Below are 19487 nucleotides of genomic sequence, written 5' to 3' on the forward strand. Positions count from 1 at the left end.
CGGGACGTCCAGCTCCTACAGCCCGACGCCCGCGAGGGGTCGGAGACCGTGACGTCACTTCTCCGCGCCCTATCACGCCGCGCCATGACGTCACTGCCCCGCGCCGCGGCCCCACCGGTGCTGGTGATCCCCATAGGTGTCGGCGCGTCACTCCCGCTGGGTGTGCGGGGCAGGTCGCGTCCCGCAGAGCTATGGCCGTCGCCTTACCGGCGGCCACACTGCCGGCTGTCGTGGAGGAGCTCCTGAACGAGATGGCCGCGGCAGTGCGGGAGAGCGCGCGAAGTACGAGTCCCCGGGGTGCGCCGTGGCCCAGGCACCGCCAGCGGGGAGGCGAGAGGCGGCGGCCTCTGTGCGCCCGACCCCGCGCTCCCTGCTCGCGGTGCTTTTTTCCCCTGTGGATCTATCGCCCAACCTCCTGGTTCGTAAAAGTTAAAAAAAAAGGAAGGGAGGGAGAGGACAGGGAAAGAAGCGAGGAAAGCTGAATTTGCTAAGGAATCAATAGCTCAGGTGTCCGTTCAGCCCCTCCGGAGGAGGCGGGCGGCTCCGCGGAGAGCCAGGGACTGAAGCGCCGAGCGCTGCCAGGCAACACGTGAGCAGGCTCCCGGGAAGGCGGAAGAGGTGGGGGCCTTCCAGGGGCTTCTAGAAATTATTAAACGTCCCTGTATTCTTTTTTCTCAAAACATTATGTTAACTTGAATCCTCTTAAACACTTTGTCCAGCAATTATTTTAGGGCCATGTAACGCCGGTGGGCAAGGCAGGCAGGTTCACACCGGGTTGGGGCGGATGGTATAGGAACCAACCAGCCGAACGGGGAGCGTTGGGTCACTGCCGTATTATAGTCTCCCAACGGGGACATGAGCGAGCAGGCAGGGGAAAACCGCTTCTCAGGGCAGCAGGGACCGAAAGGCTCCTTGCCCTGGCGGGCAGTCCGCCCTGAATGAAAGCACCGTCGCCTCACATAGACCATATACACCGGGCTCTGCCACGTGATCACGCACTAATCATGGAAAGTGCAAGCCTGACACAGCTGATTGCCCTACAGGCCACAAAACCCGGATGCTTAGGCAATGACGAGTAAATCTGAATGCATGCTATCTTTTTACTCACTCTGACCAGCAGAGGATGCTCTGTGGCCATGTTCGCCAAAACTACCAAGATCTCAAGATCGTTTTAAGGGGATACTTATAATCAACTGCATTGACTTATTAGAACTAGTCAACCAATGTAAAAACGGCCATTTTAATAAATAGCAGATTCGACCTCCAAGCTGCCACTGCTTATTCACTTGGAAGTCTTGTTTCAAAAAAGATTGCACTGTTTTTAAAGAGTTGGGAAGAGCAAGCCAATCTTTTTTCTCATTGCAATGAAAACTAATGCAATATGTAGGCTTAAAAGATTAGGCCAGCCAGGTATTCAAACTATTCTGATCCCAAAAAAGGTAGGGGAAAAGTCAATCTGTCCTCGGCTCAAACTGGCTGCTAGAAGTGGGCTCTGTGTCGGAATGTATCAATCTGTGCACTGGGACAGTTTTGAAGACCGCCTCTTGACACTCGGCTCAGACACATGGACCACGGCCATCGAGTCAGGCGTCTTTCCAGCAGAACTGTTGTCTGCTATTTAAAAATCTTTGTACTAGTCACATACCCTTCCTGACCCCCGTCCTTCAATGGCAGGGTTTTTTTAGAGCAAGAGTGAGTTTCCATTTGTGTAACGATGTAAAAAACCCAGTCACCGCTGAGCCATGTAGGGAGCTATGATTACTTTTCCGTTCCTGTGTAACCTTTCATTTCCCCTGGAGTTACAGCTGTCAGTGTCGTGTGTACTTGCATGTTTAGTTTTCTACATATTTCTCCCTAATTCAGCCTCAAACTCGTCCTCGGTGCTCTAAGCCCGTACTCAAGACGTTCAGGTGAACCACCTGTTTTATAAATTTCATCTTCCTAGACGGACTGGCTGCTCTCCAGGCTGTTTCTTGACTCTCCATTCGCCATTATTGTCCTGGGAAATCCCATTACCAGCCTGGAAACTTATGCTTCGACAGTGTTCTTTTTCTTGGTTTACTGCTTCAGAGAGCCCATACTCTAGTAACTTCCTGAAGAAAAGTACATGAGGTGTGCTTTTTTTTGAGACTTGGCATGTCTGGAGAAGTTCTCTTTCTATACTCACACTTAATTGATAGTTTGGCTAAGTAAGGATTGAATTATATGTTGGAAGTAATGTATCTTCAGGCTTCTGAAAACATTATTCTACTAATTGCAGCTTTTTACAGCATCTTATTTAAGCCCCCCTGATTCATCCCCACCTGCAGAGGTTTCTGGTGCCTCCAGTATCTGAGGGCTGGAGGGCAGTGGGTGGTGGATTCCGGAGTGTCAGTCGGGTCCTTGTCATTGCTTGGTTCTCATCAGTAGGATTCAGTTTTCTCAGGGCTTGTGCATTGTTTTCCAACATATCTTAGATGTTGTTTCTCCCTGTTGTTATCCTTGGGAGTTTATGCTTTTAAAAAAAAATCTTGTTATTGCTAAGTGAATACTGGGAAGGAGTAAAATTAGACACAGATTTCAACCCAGCACGTTACACAAGAGTCTTTTTGGTTTTAGGCTTTTTAAGATTTTAATGTTTGCAGTCACTGGTTAGTATGATTAACTCTCTTCCCATCTCTGTTTTACAGTTCCTGATGAGCATCTATTATCGTAAGTATGGATCTATCCTGTGTGGGGTCTTTAGTCATTAGTGTATTTTAAAAGCCAAATCCTTTCAACATCAACTCTTGATTTTAAAAAATACATATTCTTACTAAACTAGAAACAAGGTTTTCCTGGCATGATTATCAATAACCTGTTTCAAGTGGATCGCCAAAACCGTATTTGATTGTACAGGGCATTCCCACGTTGTCTGGTGTGCCACTTGAGTTTACTGTTGTTCGAAAACTGTAGCTGTCACAAGAAATTAGAGTTATACCTATTTGCAAGGAAAGACAATTGCAGTTATTTGTAGGTGAAAAAAAAAGTTACCAAAAAGCCCACAATATACCTTTTGTTTTAAAACTTAGAACACAAAACCATATATGTAACATATGTCTGTGTATACATGTACGTGTGAACATCCGCACATGCAGTGCTGCGTATGATAAAATATGGCGACATTAACCAGAAGGAAACCATCAAGTGTTTGTGGTCGTCTCAGAAATGACGGGAAGTTGGGAGAAGAGGAAGCATTTCGGGGCATAAAGAGAGCTTCTGTGTTTGTAAATAATGTGAATGTTCATTCTGGAGGATTGCTTACATGGATTTTTGCTGGATTATTATTTTTTTCCAAATGAAAATGTATTAAATATATATATATATTTTTTGTATTTTTCTGTAGCTGGAAACGGGGATAGACAGTCAGACTCCCGCATGCTCCCGACCGGGATCCACCTGGCACGCCCACCAGGGGGCGACGCTCTGCCCACCAGGGGGCGATGCTCTGCCCCTCCGGGGCGTCGCTCTGTCGCAACTAGAGCCACTCTAGCGCCTGGGGCAGAGGCCAAGGAGCCATCCCCAGCGCCTGGGCCATCTTTGCTCCAATGGAGCCTCGGCTGCGGGAGGGAAAGAGAGAGACAGAGAGGAAGGAGAGGGGGAGGGGTGGAGAAGCAAATGGGCGCTTCTCCTGTGTGCCCTGGCCGGGAATCGAACCCGGGACTTCTGCACGCCAGGCCGACGCTCTACCACTGAGCCAACAGGCCAGGGCCTAAATATTTTTTTTTAATGGCTGCTGGTGACCCTTTGGATCCCCAAGCTCCTGAGTGGAGTTTGAGAGTCAGGCCGTCTAACCCGAGGCCTTTCTGTTTCACAGGCTGAAGTTTATCTTCGGCTCAGCAGCCCTCCAGGCCTTGGACCTAGTGGACCGCCAGTCCATCACTCTCATCTCATCGCCCAGCGGGAGGCGTGTTTACCAGGTAGACATCTAGCGGTTGGGACTATCTCAGCAGAAACCCCTTGGGACAGAATGTTTTCAAGAATCTCCATGGAGACTGAGCAGTGGTGGTGCAGTGGATTGAGCGTCAGAGCCAGGGCCCGTTGGAAACCCAGAGGTCGCTGGCTAGAACGCAGGGCACATCAGCATGAGTGTGGGCAAGATTGCAGGGTCGCTGGCCAGAGTCCAGAGGTTACTGGCTAGAAGCCCAAGGTCATTGGCTTGAGCCCAGGGTCACTGGCCTGAAGCCTAAGGTCGTTGTCTTGAGCCCAAGGTTAGTGGCTTGAACAAGGGGTCATGGGCACAGCTGGAGGCGCCCCCCACCCCCAGTATCAAGGCACATATGAGAAGCAACCAGTACACAACTGAAGTAAAGCAGCTACGAGTTTATGCTTCTCATCTCTCGCGCTTCCTGTCTCACGGACGGGCGGTTAATGTCTGTGGAAGCTGGTGACCAGCTATAAGTTGTTTTCTGCACTTGTTGAAAAGCATTTGACCCAACTTAGTAAAACTAGTGTATTAGTAAATAAAATAAGTATGAGCTATTCACTCTATGTAGTAGCAATGTAGAGAACCAGCATGTACATATGGAAGGGCTCTTTCTCCAATCTGATGGAGTGTCGTTGACATTTCCTTTCCCGTTGATCAAAGGTACTCTCCCCACCCCCCGATGTACTGACATCTTCAGTTTGTTCGTTATCTCTTGCTCACGAGCAAAAGCCAAAGTGCCTCTGAAGTCCTTCCACGAGCTCGTGTTCATCAGAAGTGATCTTTTGAAGCTGTAATCAGGAAGTACTTACTAAGGTCAGACTGCACTGAAGGCCCAGTCCACTCGGACCTCAGCTCTGCCCTCTGGAGTGGAAGGCAGGGAGATCTGTGAAGTAACAGCCTCTCACCAGACTCTGAGTCACTGGCATGTATTTTTGATCATTCTCAGCGAAAGCCCAGCCACATGTGTTTCAGGGAACTGAGATGCAGAAAAGTAGCAGTCACAGGTGGCAGCTGGGACTCGTAACTGCTGCCCCAGACTGCCTCTCTCTCTCTCTGTCAGCAGTGGGCCCAATGCGCCCGGCCTCCCCACCCCCGCTTCAGCTCTGGGGGAAACCCTAAGTGCAGCGGACAGAAGGAAGGGGAGAAGGAATGAGACAGAAATATTGGCAGTGGTTTCCAGAATGCTGTGACTGGCTTAGGAGGGGCTGAAGAAGCAGCTGTCAGCTCCTGTAAATGCAGTGCCGGCCTTGCTGGAATCAGGCGGGGGAGCTTTGCCATGTTGGTTCCGGTTGATTTACAAGGAGCTCTGCTCAGAGCTGAGACCGGGTCAGTTCATTCTTAGGGAGTGAAGACGTGAGTAGAGCCGGCTCGGGCAGGAGGGCCTCTGCTGAGTGAGGTAACTTGCCACTCCACATTACAGCAGCGTCTGGCTGACCCGGCCAAAGCGTTATGCACTTCCTTGTGAAGGAAGGTGGGGCCACGAGTGTTGAATGCCGTAGTTAAAACTCCTGGGCTGTATTTACTTAACAGGCTCTCTGTGAGAATTTCCTCCTGGTGATCAGTAATCAGAGCTGTTAAATGTCTCTGCCTGGGGAGGTGTTTTCATTTTCTTTCCTCTGTTTTTATTTTTTATATATATTTATATATAACTAAAATACTCTAAGAAGGACCTTTGAATTTTTCTCACATCCTTTAGTCTCAGACATCTTTGTCTTGTTTGTAGTCTTAACACATCATCTGACCTGCCAGGCAGACTTCTAACTGTCCCTAGTTCTGTCATCCAGGGAAAATCTTAGAGTTTGTTTGAAACACTTGTCATTGTTGACTTTTTGTTCCTCCCAGGATTACCATGACTTGTTTATTTTTTGTCATTTATATCCCGTATCATATCTTTTTCTTTTTAATGAGAGGAGGGGAGATAGACTCCCCCATGTGCCCCGACTGGGATCCACCCAGCAACCCCCGTCTGGCTGGTGCTCGAATCAGCTGAGGTATTCTCAGCACCTGGGGCCAACACTCAAGCAGTGGAGCCACTGACTCTCGGAGGGGAAGAGAGAGAGAAAGGGGAGGCGGAGGATGAAGAAACCGATGGTTGCTTCTCCTGTGTGCCCTGACCGAGAATCAAACCTGGAATGTCCATATGCTGGGCTGACGCTTTACCCACTGAGCAAGCCAGCCAGGGCCCTATATTTATTTGTCATAAAAATGCTAACTTCCTAGAATTACGGCCGTTGGCTTGGACTTTGAATTAAATGAGGCTGTAGAAATCTTAAATACAAATTAACCTTCATGGTTTCATTGTGTTATACTACAGTAAGAATTTGGCTCAATTCACAGGTTCTAGGAGATGGTAAAAGTTGAGTGAGACGTTGCCTTGATACCCTTCTAGCTGTCTTTCCATAGGTCAACCTTCTGATATTCTTACATCCTCCAGCTATAATGGTGACTGTGCTGAAGTCATCAGTATGTTGCCACCTGAGTTGCTTTTTTTAAATTTTTTTGTATTTTTTGTATTTTTTCTGAAGCTGGAAATGGGGAGCGACAGTCAGACAGACTCCCGCATGCGCCCGACCTGGATCCACCCGGCACGCCCACCAGGGGGCGACGCTCTGCCCCTCCGGGCGTCTCTCTGTAGCGACCAGAGCCACTCTAGTGCCTGGGGCAGAGGCCAAGGAGCCATCCCCAGCGCCCAGGCCATCTTTGCTCCAATGGAGCCTCAGCTGCGGGAGTGGAAGAGAGAGAGAGAGGAAGGAGAGGAGGAGGGGTGGAGAAGCAGATGGGCGCTTCTCCTGTGTGCCCTGGCCAGGAATCGAACCTGGGACTTCTGCACGCCAGGCCGACGCTCTACCACTGAGCCAACCGGCCAGGGCCTGAGTTGCTTTTTTATTGACATGTTTGGTTCGCCTAGGAAGGGGGATGTATCAGTCAGGAGAGGCTAAGTCATGCTGTGGTAACAAAGACCCCAGAATTTGAAAGGCTTCCACAGTCTTGTGTGTCCTTCACACTACACACCCGTTAAGAGTCCATTGCTGCTCCTCTCTGAAACATCTTCACTTGGGGATCCCCGCTGGTGGAGCGGCCCCTCCCTACTGAGCTTCCCCTCCCCCCCCCGTGGACCTCATAGCAGAGGGAAAAGGGGGCTGGCGTGCACCACTCTTCAGTGCTCCTGCCTGACTACACACAGGTGACTGGCTGACGCAGGTCCCAGCCAGCCGTCTCTAACAGAACAGGGCAGGAACGTGTGCTCCCTCTCAGGGCGCGGCACCGAACACGGAGAACCATGAATAACACGGCTGACCACTGCGGTGGGTCCTGAGGCTTGGCGCAGTCGTAAAACCACCTGTGAGTGGATGGAGCTGGGCCCCTCCTTAGAACCTCGCTGAAGTCTCAGCACGCTGCCCCAAGTAACCTTCATACACGTCCAGTTATGGGTCTGAGTAGCCTCTTTTATGCTTGTTTCTTTTTAAAGCTCCTTCCTGGAATAAACATTTCAGACTAGGACTGGGGGAACTGGGAGCAACTGCTGTAAGAGCTTTTCCCACCGAAGAGTAAAGCAATTAAAGTAGACGATCCCCGAGGTCAGTTTCCAGTTCCAAAGATCGCTGGCTCAGATGGTTGCTGTGATCGGGTTCATTAATTGTTCCCTGCTAGAGGGGGAAGGAGCGCTTCCTAGGTTGCTGTCTCTCTGGTATTCACTGCCTCAGGCGACTGAACAGAGCTGGAATTTCTCCCCATCTCTGAGTCATGCATTTATTCTGCATAATCCAGAGCGCATTCTGATAGCTTGGAGACCCACAATAAGAAGGAACCAGTGGATCAGCCTTCCAGGGGCTTATGCCTGTTTAACTTTCTATAGAGAGAGAAGAGAGAACAGGAGACAACTAAAAGCTGAAGACATCTAAGATTTATTCATCGGTACTAGATTGGAGACCCAAGAATTAGTCATGTTACTTGCTGGGGTTGGTGGGTTTTCTTCCAGGATTAAGTGGAAAATGCTCTAATGTTCTCCCCTTAAATTTCAGTTTTCCAAGGTGTACTAGGGTAATTCCTCCACTGATCCTTCATGGTGTAGGTCAAAGGTCCCCAAACTACGGCCCCCTGAGGCCATTTATCCGCCCCGCTGCACTTCCGGAAGGGGCACCTCTTTCATTGGTGGTCAGTGAGAGGAGCATAGTTCCCATTGAAATACTGGTCAGTTTGTTGATTTAAATTTACTTGTTTATTTTAAATATTGTATTTGTTCCCATTTTGTTTTTCTACTTTGAAATAAGATATGTGCAGTGTGCATAGGGATTTGTTCATAGTTTTTTTATAGTCCAGCCCTCCAACGGTCTGAGGGACAGTGAACTGGCCCCGTGTAAAAAGTTTGGGGACCCCTAGTGTAGGTAATGTGTTTTTAAAACAAGTCAGTCAGGGCCTCGAGACTGGAAACGATGTCAGATGTGACTTTTTTTTTATACCTGCTTTGTAATTGAGGCTTAAGTTTTTCACGGGAATAGCAGGCATCTTCATGCCTGCAGTAATTGGCCATTTCTGGTAACCTAGCAACCCCTGAGGAATTCTGTTAAGTTCGTAAAAAAAAACACAAAAAAACAAAACCTTCGGTGAAACACTGGACGTCTGGCAGAAGCACAGCGTGTGGACGCTGTGGAAGCCTCACCTGCCGCTTTGCTTTTCTGTCGGGGAGAAGGAGGGAGGACCCTTGGGAGTGGGCTGCAGTATTTTCCAAAACAACAAGTTCTGGCCTTTCCACTTAGATTGCCATGTTCAGCCTGAAACTAACTTGAAAGTCGTCTGGCAGATTCTAAGTGGCAGCTCACAGTAAAACAACCCTGGGGGGGTGTCAGCTTCCTCAGTGCTAACCTTACCCTTCCAGTCTGGAAATTACCTGTAGGGATGAAGCTCTCAACATTTTTGTTTCTGGCTGTTTGGTGACAGAGAGACTTAAGTGATTTCTTCAATAAGTTTGTCACAATTGCATCATATTTTCCCTGCGCATCTGCTTTTGTTTCTTGACTGCCAGCAGCATTGTTTTTGGACAGGGCTCGTCCCAGCCCCTCACGTCTGCACGTCTCCCTCCCAGCCTCCGGATGAACAGGCAGACCCGGGCTGGCCTCCTCTGGGCCCTCCGTCCTGAGCAGCTGAGTCATCCGTTCTGCAAGCGTCTTTATTGGTTCTCCCTGTTCTCAAATACTTTTCGAAAGCCTCTTCCCAATCCCTGGCCGGTTGGCTCCGTGCATAGAGCATCGGCCCAGTGTGTGGATGTCCCGGGTTCAATCCCTGGTCAGGGCGCACATGAGAAGCGATCATCTGCTTCTCGCTCCCTCTCCCTCTTCCCCTCCCGCAGCCAGTGGCTCCATTGGTTCAAGTGTTGGCCCCAGGCCCCAAGGATGGCTCAGTTGAGTCAAGCATCAGCTCCGGACAGGTTTCCGGGTGGATCCCGGTTGGGGCACGTGCAGGAGTTTATCTCCCCTCTCTCACTTAAAAAAAAAAGCCTTTCCCACTTCCTTCTGAAACCTTTCTGCCTCACTGCTTAACCATGACACAGTGTTCCCACTGTCTTAAGGTGTGTGGTGGAGGCTTTTAGAAGTCTGCACATGTGCTGTGAGATACCAAAGGTTAAGTGAGAAGCGCCACACTAACGGGGATGAGGGAGCACCCCCCACCCCTTCTCAGTCACCCCGCAAGCCGGCCCTCGGCATCGCTAGGCAGAGGCACGCCACGGTCTGTGTGGATGGTTTCACCGTCCCGAAACTCCTCCGTCTGTGTCTCGCCCTCTGAGGTCCTCCGGCCGAGCACCACGGAGGGCAGAGTCTGCATGCAGGGGGCTGGGCTCCCACTTCTCCGTAAAACATCCGGGGGCAGTCTGCCCAGCGACTCGCCCACCCGAGTCATCCAATAAATGAGATAAATGTGAGGGAGCGAAGCCTTTTCCCAGCATGGGCGCCTTTTGAAATTTGGTCCCATCTCCTTTTCCAGGTGCAGGGAAGTTCTGGGAAAACATACACGTGTCTGGCGTCCTGCCATCACTGCTCGTGCCCTGCGTTCGCCTTCTCCGTGCTGCGCAAGGGCGACAGTCTGCTGGTGAGCACGGAGGGCGCTGCCTGCTGCGGTCGGCCGTCGGCCGGGACAGGGTCTGCCAGCCCTCTCCTCACGGCCGAGACCTGCACACGAGGGGAGTTTCTCTAGGTGTCGAAACAGCTGTTTCTTGTCCTCGGCTTCCGTTAGCCATCTCTTGGGTTTGCCCTCCTGAAATGCTGTTTTTAGAAATGCATCAAGCCCAGTTTTTTATTTAAAAGGGTGGGGGGAGACAAGAATCCTGGGAGTTGGCACCAGGGAATCAGACAGCCCAGTAGAAACATGGACTAAATTGGACGCTGGCAACTGGCCTGTCCCCAGCGGCAGCCGTGAAGGGCTTCTTCCCGCTGCAGGTGAAGTAGTGTGCACTGCGCCACGCTTGACTCGCGTGGGGCAGGACAGCACCTGGATGCCCTGGCCGGCACCTCAGGCGTCCGGAGCCTCAGGCAAGGGAGAGGACACACCCACACAGCCTTTACTGGGAACGGGCACCACCCACTCAGCAGGCAGCTAGTTTTTAGGCCTTGCTGAAGAAGAAAGTGATGGCAGCCATTCCGTTCTCCCCTTCCTTTAACTGTGACGTCAGTAAACATCTTGGGAACCAGGTGGCACACTGGGTCACCCGCCGTAGGACAGGCCACATTCCTAGCTGAAGTGCCCGAGGCTTACCCCACCTGTAGGGTGACCCAGGTCGACCAGCTGTGTGTCCTGTGACACAAGGTCCCACACAGAGCCTCTCCCCCGAGGTGTGTACAGGCTGCTGTGTGAGGGTTCCACCACATCCCCCCCCCCCCGTCCCCGTCCCCGTCCCCAGGAGAACAGTGTCGAGGTGCAGACTGCAGACGGGGTTAGATGGGATGAGAGCTGTCACGCTGTAGGTGGCGGATTTAAATGAGATCATCTGTGGAACACTGACGACACATAGCCCAGGGAATGGCATCCTTGCTAGGAACAGCTCTCAAATGCTGAAGAAAGAAGGGGTGGAGCACAGGCTGAAACGAGGAGCCAGTCGATCCTACAGCGAGCCCGTGCCAGCCCGTTTCCCAAAGCAGCAGACCGAGTCCGACGTCCTCGGTGCCCCTGCCTGCCAGAGAGGCCTCTGTCTCGTTTACCTGCAGGCTGCAGGCTGGGAGGCGAGGGCCCGTCCTCTGTGCCCACCCCGCCCCTGTGGACGGCAGTGGCGCTGGGAGGGCGTGGTTAGCCCCGCCCGCCAGCCCCTCACGGCATGTGTCTCTGCAGTGCAAGCACCTGCTGGCTGTCTACCTGAGTCGGGCTATGGGGACCTGTCAGGAGCTGAGCATCTCGGACAAGCAGCTGGCTGACATCCTGATGCAGAAGCCGCAGGAAGCCTAAAGGGACAGACAGACTGAGTACCACTGCTTTTCAGACAGAAGTCCCAACACGACAGCCTTGACCCTCTCGTGGTCCACAGGGAAGAGAGGTGAAACATCTTCTAGAAGCTTCTTGTTGCAGTCCCTTCTTCCTCCCGGACTGTAGAAGGCGCTGTGGGTTGGAACCTGGGACGTGTACGGTTTAAAACCCCGTGAATGTTTTTTTTTTTTTTTTTAAATGTTCTTTTTTAAATATTTTATTGATTTTTAGAGAGAGGAGAGAGAGAGAGAGAGAGAGAAGGGGGAGGAGCAGGAAGCATCAACTCCCATATGTGCCTTGACCAGGCAAGCCCAAGGTTTCGAACCGGGAACCTCAGTGTTCCAGGTCGGTGCTTTATCCCACTGCGCCACCACAGGTCAGGCCCCGTGAATGTTTCTTTGTGAAAAATAGGAACCAGCCTCTAAGCTCTATGGGTAAAAAAAATTTCTAGCTGAAAAATCAAGCATTTTAGACTCAAATAAAGGGTAATATCTTATCCACAATTAGATTCTTAAGTAACTAAAGTGCCAGTAATTTCTAAGAAGTCAAAATGGTAGACAAGTGGATGGCCTGACCCGTGGAGGCGCAGTGGATGGAGCATCAGCCTGGGAGCTGAGGACTCGGGCTCGAGACCCCGAGGTCGCTGACTTTAGCACAGGCTCACCAACTTGAGTAGAGGGTTGCTGACTTGAGCCTAATGTCACTGGTTTGAAGCCCAAGGTCGTTGGTTTGAGCAAGGGGTCACTGGCTCGGCTGGAGTCATCGTCTCCCCCCCCCCCCCCCCCCCCCGGTCAAAGCAGTGAACAAACAGATGAAAAAAGATGATTTCACAGCCTAGGAACCCCCGAGCCTGTGCCCCGACCATGAGGTGCTAGCGGATGAATGGTGTGTGCAAAGGCCCCAGGTGTGGCCATGTCTGTGGCTGGCAGAGCCTTTTGTTACAGTGAGGTGTGGCAAATAAAACCTCGCCGAGGCTGTGGAACCCCCTTTTTCACCCGAGTGTTCACTGCTCCAGTGGCTTCCACAACCTCAAGACCCTTCTGCTCCTTGGGAGACCTTACAAGCAGTCTTCAGGATAAAGAACAAGGTGTATGCAGCTCTGTGACAAGCCAGCACAGCATCCTGAGCTGTTCTTCTGAGTTTTGTATCTGTTTCCCACAACACACCTACACTGTGGTGTAATTTTACTTCGTAAGAATCTTACCCTTAAGAGCTATCAGGTTGGCAGAGCTTGAAGTTGGGAGAGAAGTGAAATGGACTGCTCACTCTGGGAGGGAAACCGACCCTGGTGGCAGGAGGCCCCTTTCTCTGCTTTCTCCGGGGTCGTGTGCTGAGATGGAGAAGAATGTCACCCAGATTGTTGGGGTGTTCCGCTAGGAGAGGGTCATGTCCCTGAAGCAGTAGTAGTTTGTTTGTTTTTGATGAAAGAATTATACTTTAATTTTTCTGGTCTCCTCCTTAGAAATAAGTGTATCATTTTTAGTATGTTCAACTGTCCAACTTTTATTTTTCCATTGCCTGTAAGTTTAAGGAAATACTGGTATAATAGTTCACAGTGTTTTCACAGTAAAATAGTTTCACTCATTTTCTACCATGAAACAGGCAGACTTTAAAAACAAAACATTCATTTACAACTCATTCAAGCTGTCAGCTTCCTGCACACAGTACGAGCGACCAGACAGACCACATGTGTCTGTGGACGCCTGGAACCCGTTACGTGTGCAGGACAGACACATGTGTCTGTGGACGCCTGGAACCCGTTACGTGTGCAGGACAGACACATGTGTCTGTGGACGCCTGGAACCCGTTACGTGTGCAGGACAGACACGTGGGAACTCCCGGGAGTGCTTGCCGTGTGCACGAGAGCACAGCTGTCTTCCACATGTCCTGTCCCTCTGCTCATGGTGACCTTGTGCCTTCTCGAAGGGGACAGGGCCGAGGCCGCAGGCCCCTGTCCAGAGCAGGCGGTGCCCCGGCCTGCCCACTGCCGCTCTGGGAGACCTGCGTCCGGCAGAGCACGTACCTGGAGATGATCCCGTGGAAAGTGGAGCGGAAGTCCCGGTTCCTGTAGGCGTACACGACGGGGTTGACGACCGAGTTGGCGTGTGACAGGAGAATGGCCACGTTCATGAGCCACTTGGACTTGTTCTTGACCTCCCCCCGGAAGAGGGTGACGCAGTTGATGGTGTGGACCGGCAGCCAGCACAGGGCGAAAATCCCCACGATCACGGCCAGCGACTTGGCGGCGTGGGCCTCCCGCCGCAGGGTGGTCCTGGAGTGTTCCACCAGCTCGGCGTGCTGCAGCTGCCGGCAGACCACCGCGAAGATCTGGGCGTAGATGACCAGCATCAGGAGTAGCGGCAGCAGGACGCAGCCGAAGAAGTTGAAGTACACCATGTACTCCATGAGGACCACGCTCTCAAAGAGGCACTGCACCCCGGGGCGGGGCGGCTCCGTGCAGTTGGGGGTACTGTCTGGGCTCCTCCTCCACAGGAAGGGGGTCAGTCCGATGCCAAAGCTCAGCACCCAGAGGACAGCAATGACTCCCCTCACGCGGGTCCCAGTGACCAGACTCTTATATCTGTTCAAAAGGACATCATCTGATTAGTGTCAGTTTACAGCACTCTGCAGCCCAGTCGGGGCCCCACCTCTGCTACGGCTCTGTGGCCTTCTGCTCGCGACCCGACCGAGACACGCAGACAGGTAGGAGCAGCGTTGCCCTAACGAGCCCTAACTTCGCGGACTTACCGACTCACCTCAATTTAGCGAGGAATCACGGTCAATGAGGACAAGTGCAGAAGTCTTGAGGGGCGCTCTCAGCCACCCAGGTCCTGACCTCTGAACCCGTGTCTCTAGGGCGCTCTCAGCCACCCAGGTCCTGACCTCTGAACCCACGTCTCTAGGGCGCTCTCAGCCACCCAGGTCCTGACCTCTGAACCCACGTCTCTAGGGCGCTCTCAGCCACCCAGGTCCTGACCTCTGAACCCACGTCTCTAGGGCGCTCTCAGCCACCCAGGTCCTGACCTCTGAACCCACGTCTCTAGGGCGCTCTCAGCCACCCAGGTCCTGACCTCTGAACCCACGTCTCTAGGGCGTTCTCAGCCACCCAGGTCCTGACCTCTGAACCCACGTCTCTAGGGCGCTCTCAGCCACCCAGGTCCTGACCTCTGAACCCACGTCTCTAGGGCACTGCCCCAGGGGTGGAGACCACCAGCGAACAGAACACACAGACACCTTTACTTTGACAGGGACTCGCGTTCTGGTAGGGGCAGACAGGTGACAATGACAGACATGGGTACTGAGGGCTCTAAGCAGGGGAGCGGTACTGACTCATGTTTCACAAAAGCTCACAGGATGGAGACTGCAGGTGGACTTGGAGCGTCCAGCCATGATGGCGGCACAGGTAAACGCAGTACGTCCCGCCTCCCACAACCACATCCCAGTAACGACTCAACTGCAGGGCAGGCTACACGCCTGCAGCTGGGCTGAGCACAAGTCCTAGGGCTGAGGTCAGCCAGACGTGGAGGAGGGGCAGAGATACGGAGTGGGCTGCTCACACCCACACCCACGTGGGGGAGCTAAAAGTAAACTGGAGGGACCAGCACTTTCCCGCGTCCTCTGTGGCCGCGGGGCGAGGATTTGGTCGCTGGTGCTGAGAGAAAACCCTCGGTGTCCTTGCCCGGGGACTGTGCCACGGGGCAGCTGCCACTCAGTGCCACAGAGAAAAACCACCACAAGTAAAGCCAAACGGGGGGCTATCTCAGCTGCACAGGTTCCCCCCTAAGAAGCCAGGGGTCCCAGCCACACCAGGCTCCCCAAGCCAGCCTTCTAGTGCCGGGAAAAGAGGCCCAACCTGGGCGATGACAGCGAGAGGGAATGGTGGCTGAGGTCAAGAGAGGTAGAGGTGGGGGCCAGTCCCAGGGATCCTCTTACAGGGCCCACGCACGGACTCCGCGTGGACTCACTCCCTGAGCTCCAGCGCTGGGGCAGCAGTTTGAAAGGCACCAGGGACACGTGGGGGGAGCTGAAGTGTCCAGTGAGGGCTGGGGGCAGCCTCCTCCCAGACGGAGGTGCTGGCCGTGTCCAGCGAGGGCTGGGGGCAGCCTCCTCCCAGACGGAGGTGCTGGCCGTGTCCAGCGAGGGCTGGGGGCAGCCTCCTCCCAGACGGAGGTGCTGGCCGTGTCCAGCGAGGGCTGGGGGCAGCCTCCTCCCAGACGGAGGTGCTGGCCGTGCCCAGCGAGGGCTGGGGGCAGCCTCCTCTCAGACAACCACCACGTCAGAGTCTCCGTCAACCTGGCTAACACCGTGTGGCTCACCCCGGTGATTCCCGAAACCCCACCACTCCCAACTGGCAGGACCACCCAGGCTGGTTTCAGTGGATTTTCCATACAAATCCTGGCCCACGCTGCAGTCCCGCTGCAGTCCTTCCTGAAGTCCGTCGGTTCTCAAACAGCACACAAGCAGCATCGAGCCTGCACGTGTCCCCTGCAGCTGCCGAGTGGCCCCAGGGGCGGCACTAGGGGCAGCCGGCTGTGGCTTGAAGCTTGGCCCGTCCAAGGCACCTCCCAGCCCAGCACAAGTAGCAGATGCAGTTGCTTTGCAGCTTGGGCTGGGTGGTCACGAGCAGGGCACGGGCAGTGGTGACCTCGGCCTGCACCTCCCGTGGACAGCTCCAGACCACACTGAGCACCACGCAGCCACCTGCAGGAGGAACACACATGAGCAGATGGGGCGGGCCCCAGGTCTCTGCTGAAGTGAGTCCCCCCCAGGGTCAGTGCTGGGGTCACAGCCAGTCCCCAGTACCCGCTGGCCTGGCGGAGGGCGTGGAAAATCTCTCCCATTGACCTGCCGACAGGAATGAAGACTCAACTACAACACGGGCGGACGCAGAGGGCCCAGCTCGGGACAGGAGGCCGCTCCACCGAGACCGGGAGACCCGGCAGCTGTTCCTGATACACAGAAGCAAACAGGGAAGCAGCCAGAGGAGGAGATAAACGTGTCCCGGACGAAAGAACAGGACAAAACCCCAGAAGTCAATCCACCAGATGCGGAGTTCAAAACACGGGTTGTAAGGATGCCCCACGAGCTAAGGGGAAAGGTAGAGGCACTCAGAACTCCAACGAACAGGCAGGACCCATCGAAACGGAGACAGAAGACAGGAAAGGACCAGTCCAACACGCCGACCAGCATCCCCGAAAGGAGGAGCGCCTCACAAGGAATCACCAGTAGACAGAAGGGGCAGGGTCGTGGGGCAGACCACCAGTAGACAGATGGGGCAGGGTCGTGGGGCAGACCACCAGTAGACAGAAGGGGCAGGGTCGTGGGGCAGACCACCAGTAGACAGATGGGGCAGATCACCAGTAGACAGGTGGGGCAGGGTCGTGGGGCAGGCCGGGCTGGGCGGAGAGCACACACCTCCAGGGGCCGTGCTGCAGGACTGCACCCGACTCCGTGAGACTGCTCACCAGTGTCGCCCCAATAAATTCAATAGAACTTTTCTTTTATATTGAAAAGAAAACCAAGCAAAACCAGAAGACAAAGCACATAATACAACCACGGAAACAAAAGAAAAGAGAGAGCAAAGGTTGACTTGGAGCAGGGCGATAGTGCAGATGGTAAAATAACCGCTCTTCTCACAAATCCCTGTCCCCTGCCCCCGCCCGGTCACCCAGCCTTCCCCAGGCACATCTGCTCTGGCCCAAGCTGCCCGTGGCTTCCAGGAGCCCGCACCTGCCCAGCGCGTGGGAACTGTGGACTTGCAGGAAGAGCTCCGCCACCCTCTGGGCAGCAGAGGGCGCCACCCTGTTGGACAGCGCACCAGACCCTCAGGAGAAGTGTGGGCTCCAGGGACAGCAGGACGTTCAGCCCCGGGGCTCCGGCTCCATGGTGGCAGCATGGTGTCCATGAGGCCCATGCCGGGGACAAGGGAGGAGAGGGGACGGTCAGGGATGCTGTAGGAAGTGCACAGGTGTCCCTGCACTGGGCAGGGTGCTGGACGAGGTGCCCACTGGGGTCTCTGGCATCTGATGCAGGTTCTGGGGACCTCTTGCCGCTTCTCATCTCCCACTTCTAGCTGTGCCTCTCTTTTCCCTGAATGCCCCCCACCCCTCGGACCCCCCAGCCCCCCCCCAGGCTCCCAGACCCCACCACTCGCTCTCTGGGCGCCAGGGACTCTCAGAACACTCTGCGTGCACGTCCAAACCATTCCTGACAGGAGGGGCCGTGACCTCTCCTCCACCTGCCCCTGTGCCAATCCGTGCCCATCTGTGGAGGACACTGACCGCAGCAGTAAGGTCAAGGAAGCAAGACATCCGTCCCGAGTGTAGAAGTCAATAAAAGGCCAAGAACGAGGGAAGGAAACATGGCGGCTCTACTATTCCAAACAAGCGGGTTCGGTTCTAGAACGCGCAGAATGGGGGTTCTGTGGACGTCCACGTTCTGGTAAGTGGCCATGCCCCACTGCTGGGCAGGGCTGTGTCTGGCCCACCCATCCTCCATGGAAGAGGCTCAATGGCTAAGGGGACGGAGAGAGTGACAGTCACACGGAGGGAATCAGCAAGAGGGAACAGTGTGGGCACTGAGGTTACATAATCAGCGCGAGCCGCCAGGCCCTGAACAACAGCTGCTGCCCTAGTTCTGCAGCAGGGGCTCCACAGCCACCCCGGGCGGGGACACGGAGCCCGGCCAGTGCAGCCGGGGGGCCAGAGCGTCTGAGCTCTGCAGCAGGGGCTCCACAGCCGCCCCGGGCGGGGACACGGAGCCGGCCAGTGCAGCCGGGGGCTGGAGCGTCTGAGCTCCGGCGTCAGGAGAATGGGGGTCGTCGAGGCTGCAGCACCCAGCTCAGTGCTGGGGCTTTTCACCCAGACACAAGGTGTGTGAAGCACTTTACAAACGCAAGTAACTACCTAAATAAAGGCTGCGGAGTTCTGTCCCGGCTCCTCAGAATGGTTTATTTAGGGACTTGGTTCTCTGTGCCCTGCCCAGCTCACGGGTCTCCCCGTGGCTCTGTCGCACAAACATTGCCACTACAAAGCAGTGTGCACATTCTCAGAAAACCTCCCATTCTCACAGCAGCACACAAATGATAAATAGCGGGACTCACGTGAAAACGGGGTCAGGACAGGCCACTCAAAACCTACAAAATGCCGTAACTAGAGCACTGATAAAACAGCTTAGACCACCCAGGCGCAGGTCAGCCTGGGCTAGGAGGATGCCACAGGGACTGTTTAAAAATGTACCCCGAAAATGTCTAATGGAAAACCTGGCAAAGTTTTAATTAGGGCAAGGTCCACAGGTGCCAAGACAATGGCATGGAAGAGGCACTCGGAGCTGGGGACCGTTGTTGAGCTGGCCACCACGGGAGGTGTGGTCGGCCGGGACCGCGGTCGAGAGGCTGGGTGACGGCGTCTGGAGCACGGAGGCCCAGGTCCCACACTGCCTCCCCCGCCCTGTCCCCCAGCGCCCAGAGGGGCTCCTGCCACCCCGCCTCAGACCGAGGGCTTTCCCCCGTCCTGACGAAGACGGCATGGCTGCTCCCAGCACCGTCTGCCTGGGCAGAGCCAGTGAGCCGAAGCAGCAGTCTGCTCGGAACCAACAGCCTTCCCCGTGAGCCGAAGCAGCAGTCTGCTCGGAACCAACAGCCTTCCCCGTGAGCCAAAGCAGCGGTCTGCTCGGAACCAACAGCCTTCCCCGTGGACCAGTTCACGTGACAGAAATCCAAGCCAAGGAAGAGCGGTCGGTACTGAATAGGCACAGCGCCCCGCGGCGTCCGTGATGCCCACGGCACACCACCCACATGACTCCATCTGCTGTCCCCGCCTGCAGAGCCACGCACGCCTGAACGGCTCTGTCTGCTGCACCCAACACACCACGTATCCGGAACACGCAGCAGTGGGCCCAGAGGAGCCAGAAGACATCAGGAGGGACTTAGTGTCAGATGATGTTAACCTTGGCCACCTAGTTATTGTGGTGTCTGCCAGGTTTCTCCACTTGAACTATGCTTCCCTTTGTCAGTAGCAGGTATCTTGGGGTAGATGCTGTGAGACCTTTCTTCCTTCCTTCCTTCCCTCCCTCCCTCCCTCCTTCCTTCCTT

At 54.2% G+C, this 19487-nt stretch overlaps 2 protein-coding genes across 5 annotated transcripts in view; one reads left to right on the forward strand and one right to left on the reverse strand.

The window, feature by feature from the left end:
* Positions 1-52: 52 nt before the first annotated feature.
* On the forward strand, positions 53-12863 carry ZSWIM7 (zinc finger SWIM-type containing 7). The gene is made up of 5 exons (XM_066264366.1): positions 53-282; positions 2670-2691; positions 3836-3938; positions 9926-10030; positions 11264-12863. Exons 1-5 carry the CDS (start codon positions 192-194, stop codon positions 11375-11377), a joined length of 435 nt encoding a protein of 144 aa, XP_066120463.1. The 5' UTR covers positions 53-191; the 3' UTR covers positions 11378-12863.
* A 117-nt stretch (positions 12864-12980) lies between these two features.
* Positions 12981-19487, reverse strand: part of SPECC1 (sperm antigen with calponin homology and coiled-coil domains 1) — a 243189-nt gene continuing 236682 nt past the window's right edge. For all 4 annotated transcript variants that reach the window (XM_066264352.1, XM_066264351.1, XM_066264353.1 and 1 more), the window contains one exon: positions 12981-13976. In XM_066264352.1, the coding sequence (XP_066120449.1) occupies positions 13295-13976 (682 nt within the window). In that variant the 3' untranslated portion in view covers positions 12981-13294. The remainder of the gene's footprint in view (positions 13977-19487) is intronic.

This window comes from Saccopteryx bilineata, chromosome 2 (assembly GCF_036850765.1).
Source record: "Saccopteryx bilineata isolate mSacBil1 chromosome 2, mSacBil1_pri_phased_curated, whole genome shotgun sequence".
In the NCBI taxonomy this organism is placed as follows: domain Eukaryota; kingdom Metazoa; phylum Chordata; class Mammalia; order Chiroptera; family Emballonuridae; genus Saccopteryx; species Saccopteryx bilineata.

What these genes read in the sequence shown, in the direction of transcription:
- ZSWIM7 (XM_066264366.1), top strand. Translation starts at nt 192, where the DNA reads ATGGCCGTCGCCTTACCGGCGGCCACACTGCCGGCTGTCGTGGAGGAG. An exon ending in GCGGGAGGCGTGTTTACCAG is followed by an intron (nt 3,939 to 9,925) that starts GTAGACATCTAG and finishes CTCCTTTTCCAG; the next exon opens with GTGCAGGGAAGTTCTGGGAA. An exon ending in GCAAGGGCGACAGTCTGCTG is followed by an intron (nt 10,031 to 11,263) that starts GTGAGCACGGAG and finishes GTGTCTCTGCAG; the next exon opens with TGCAAGCACCTGCTGGCTGT.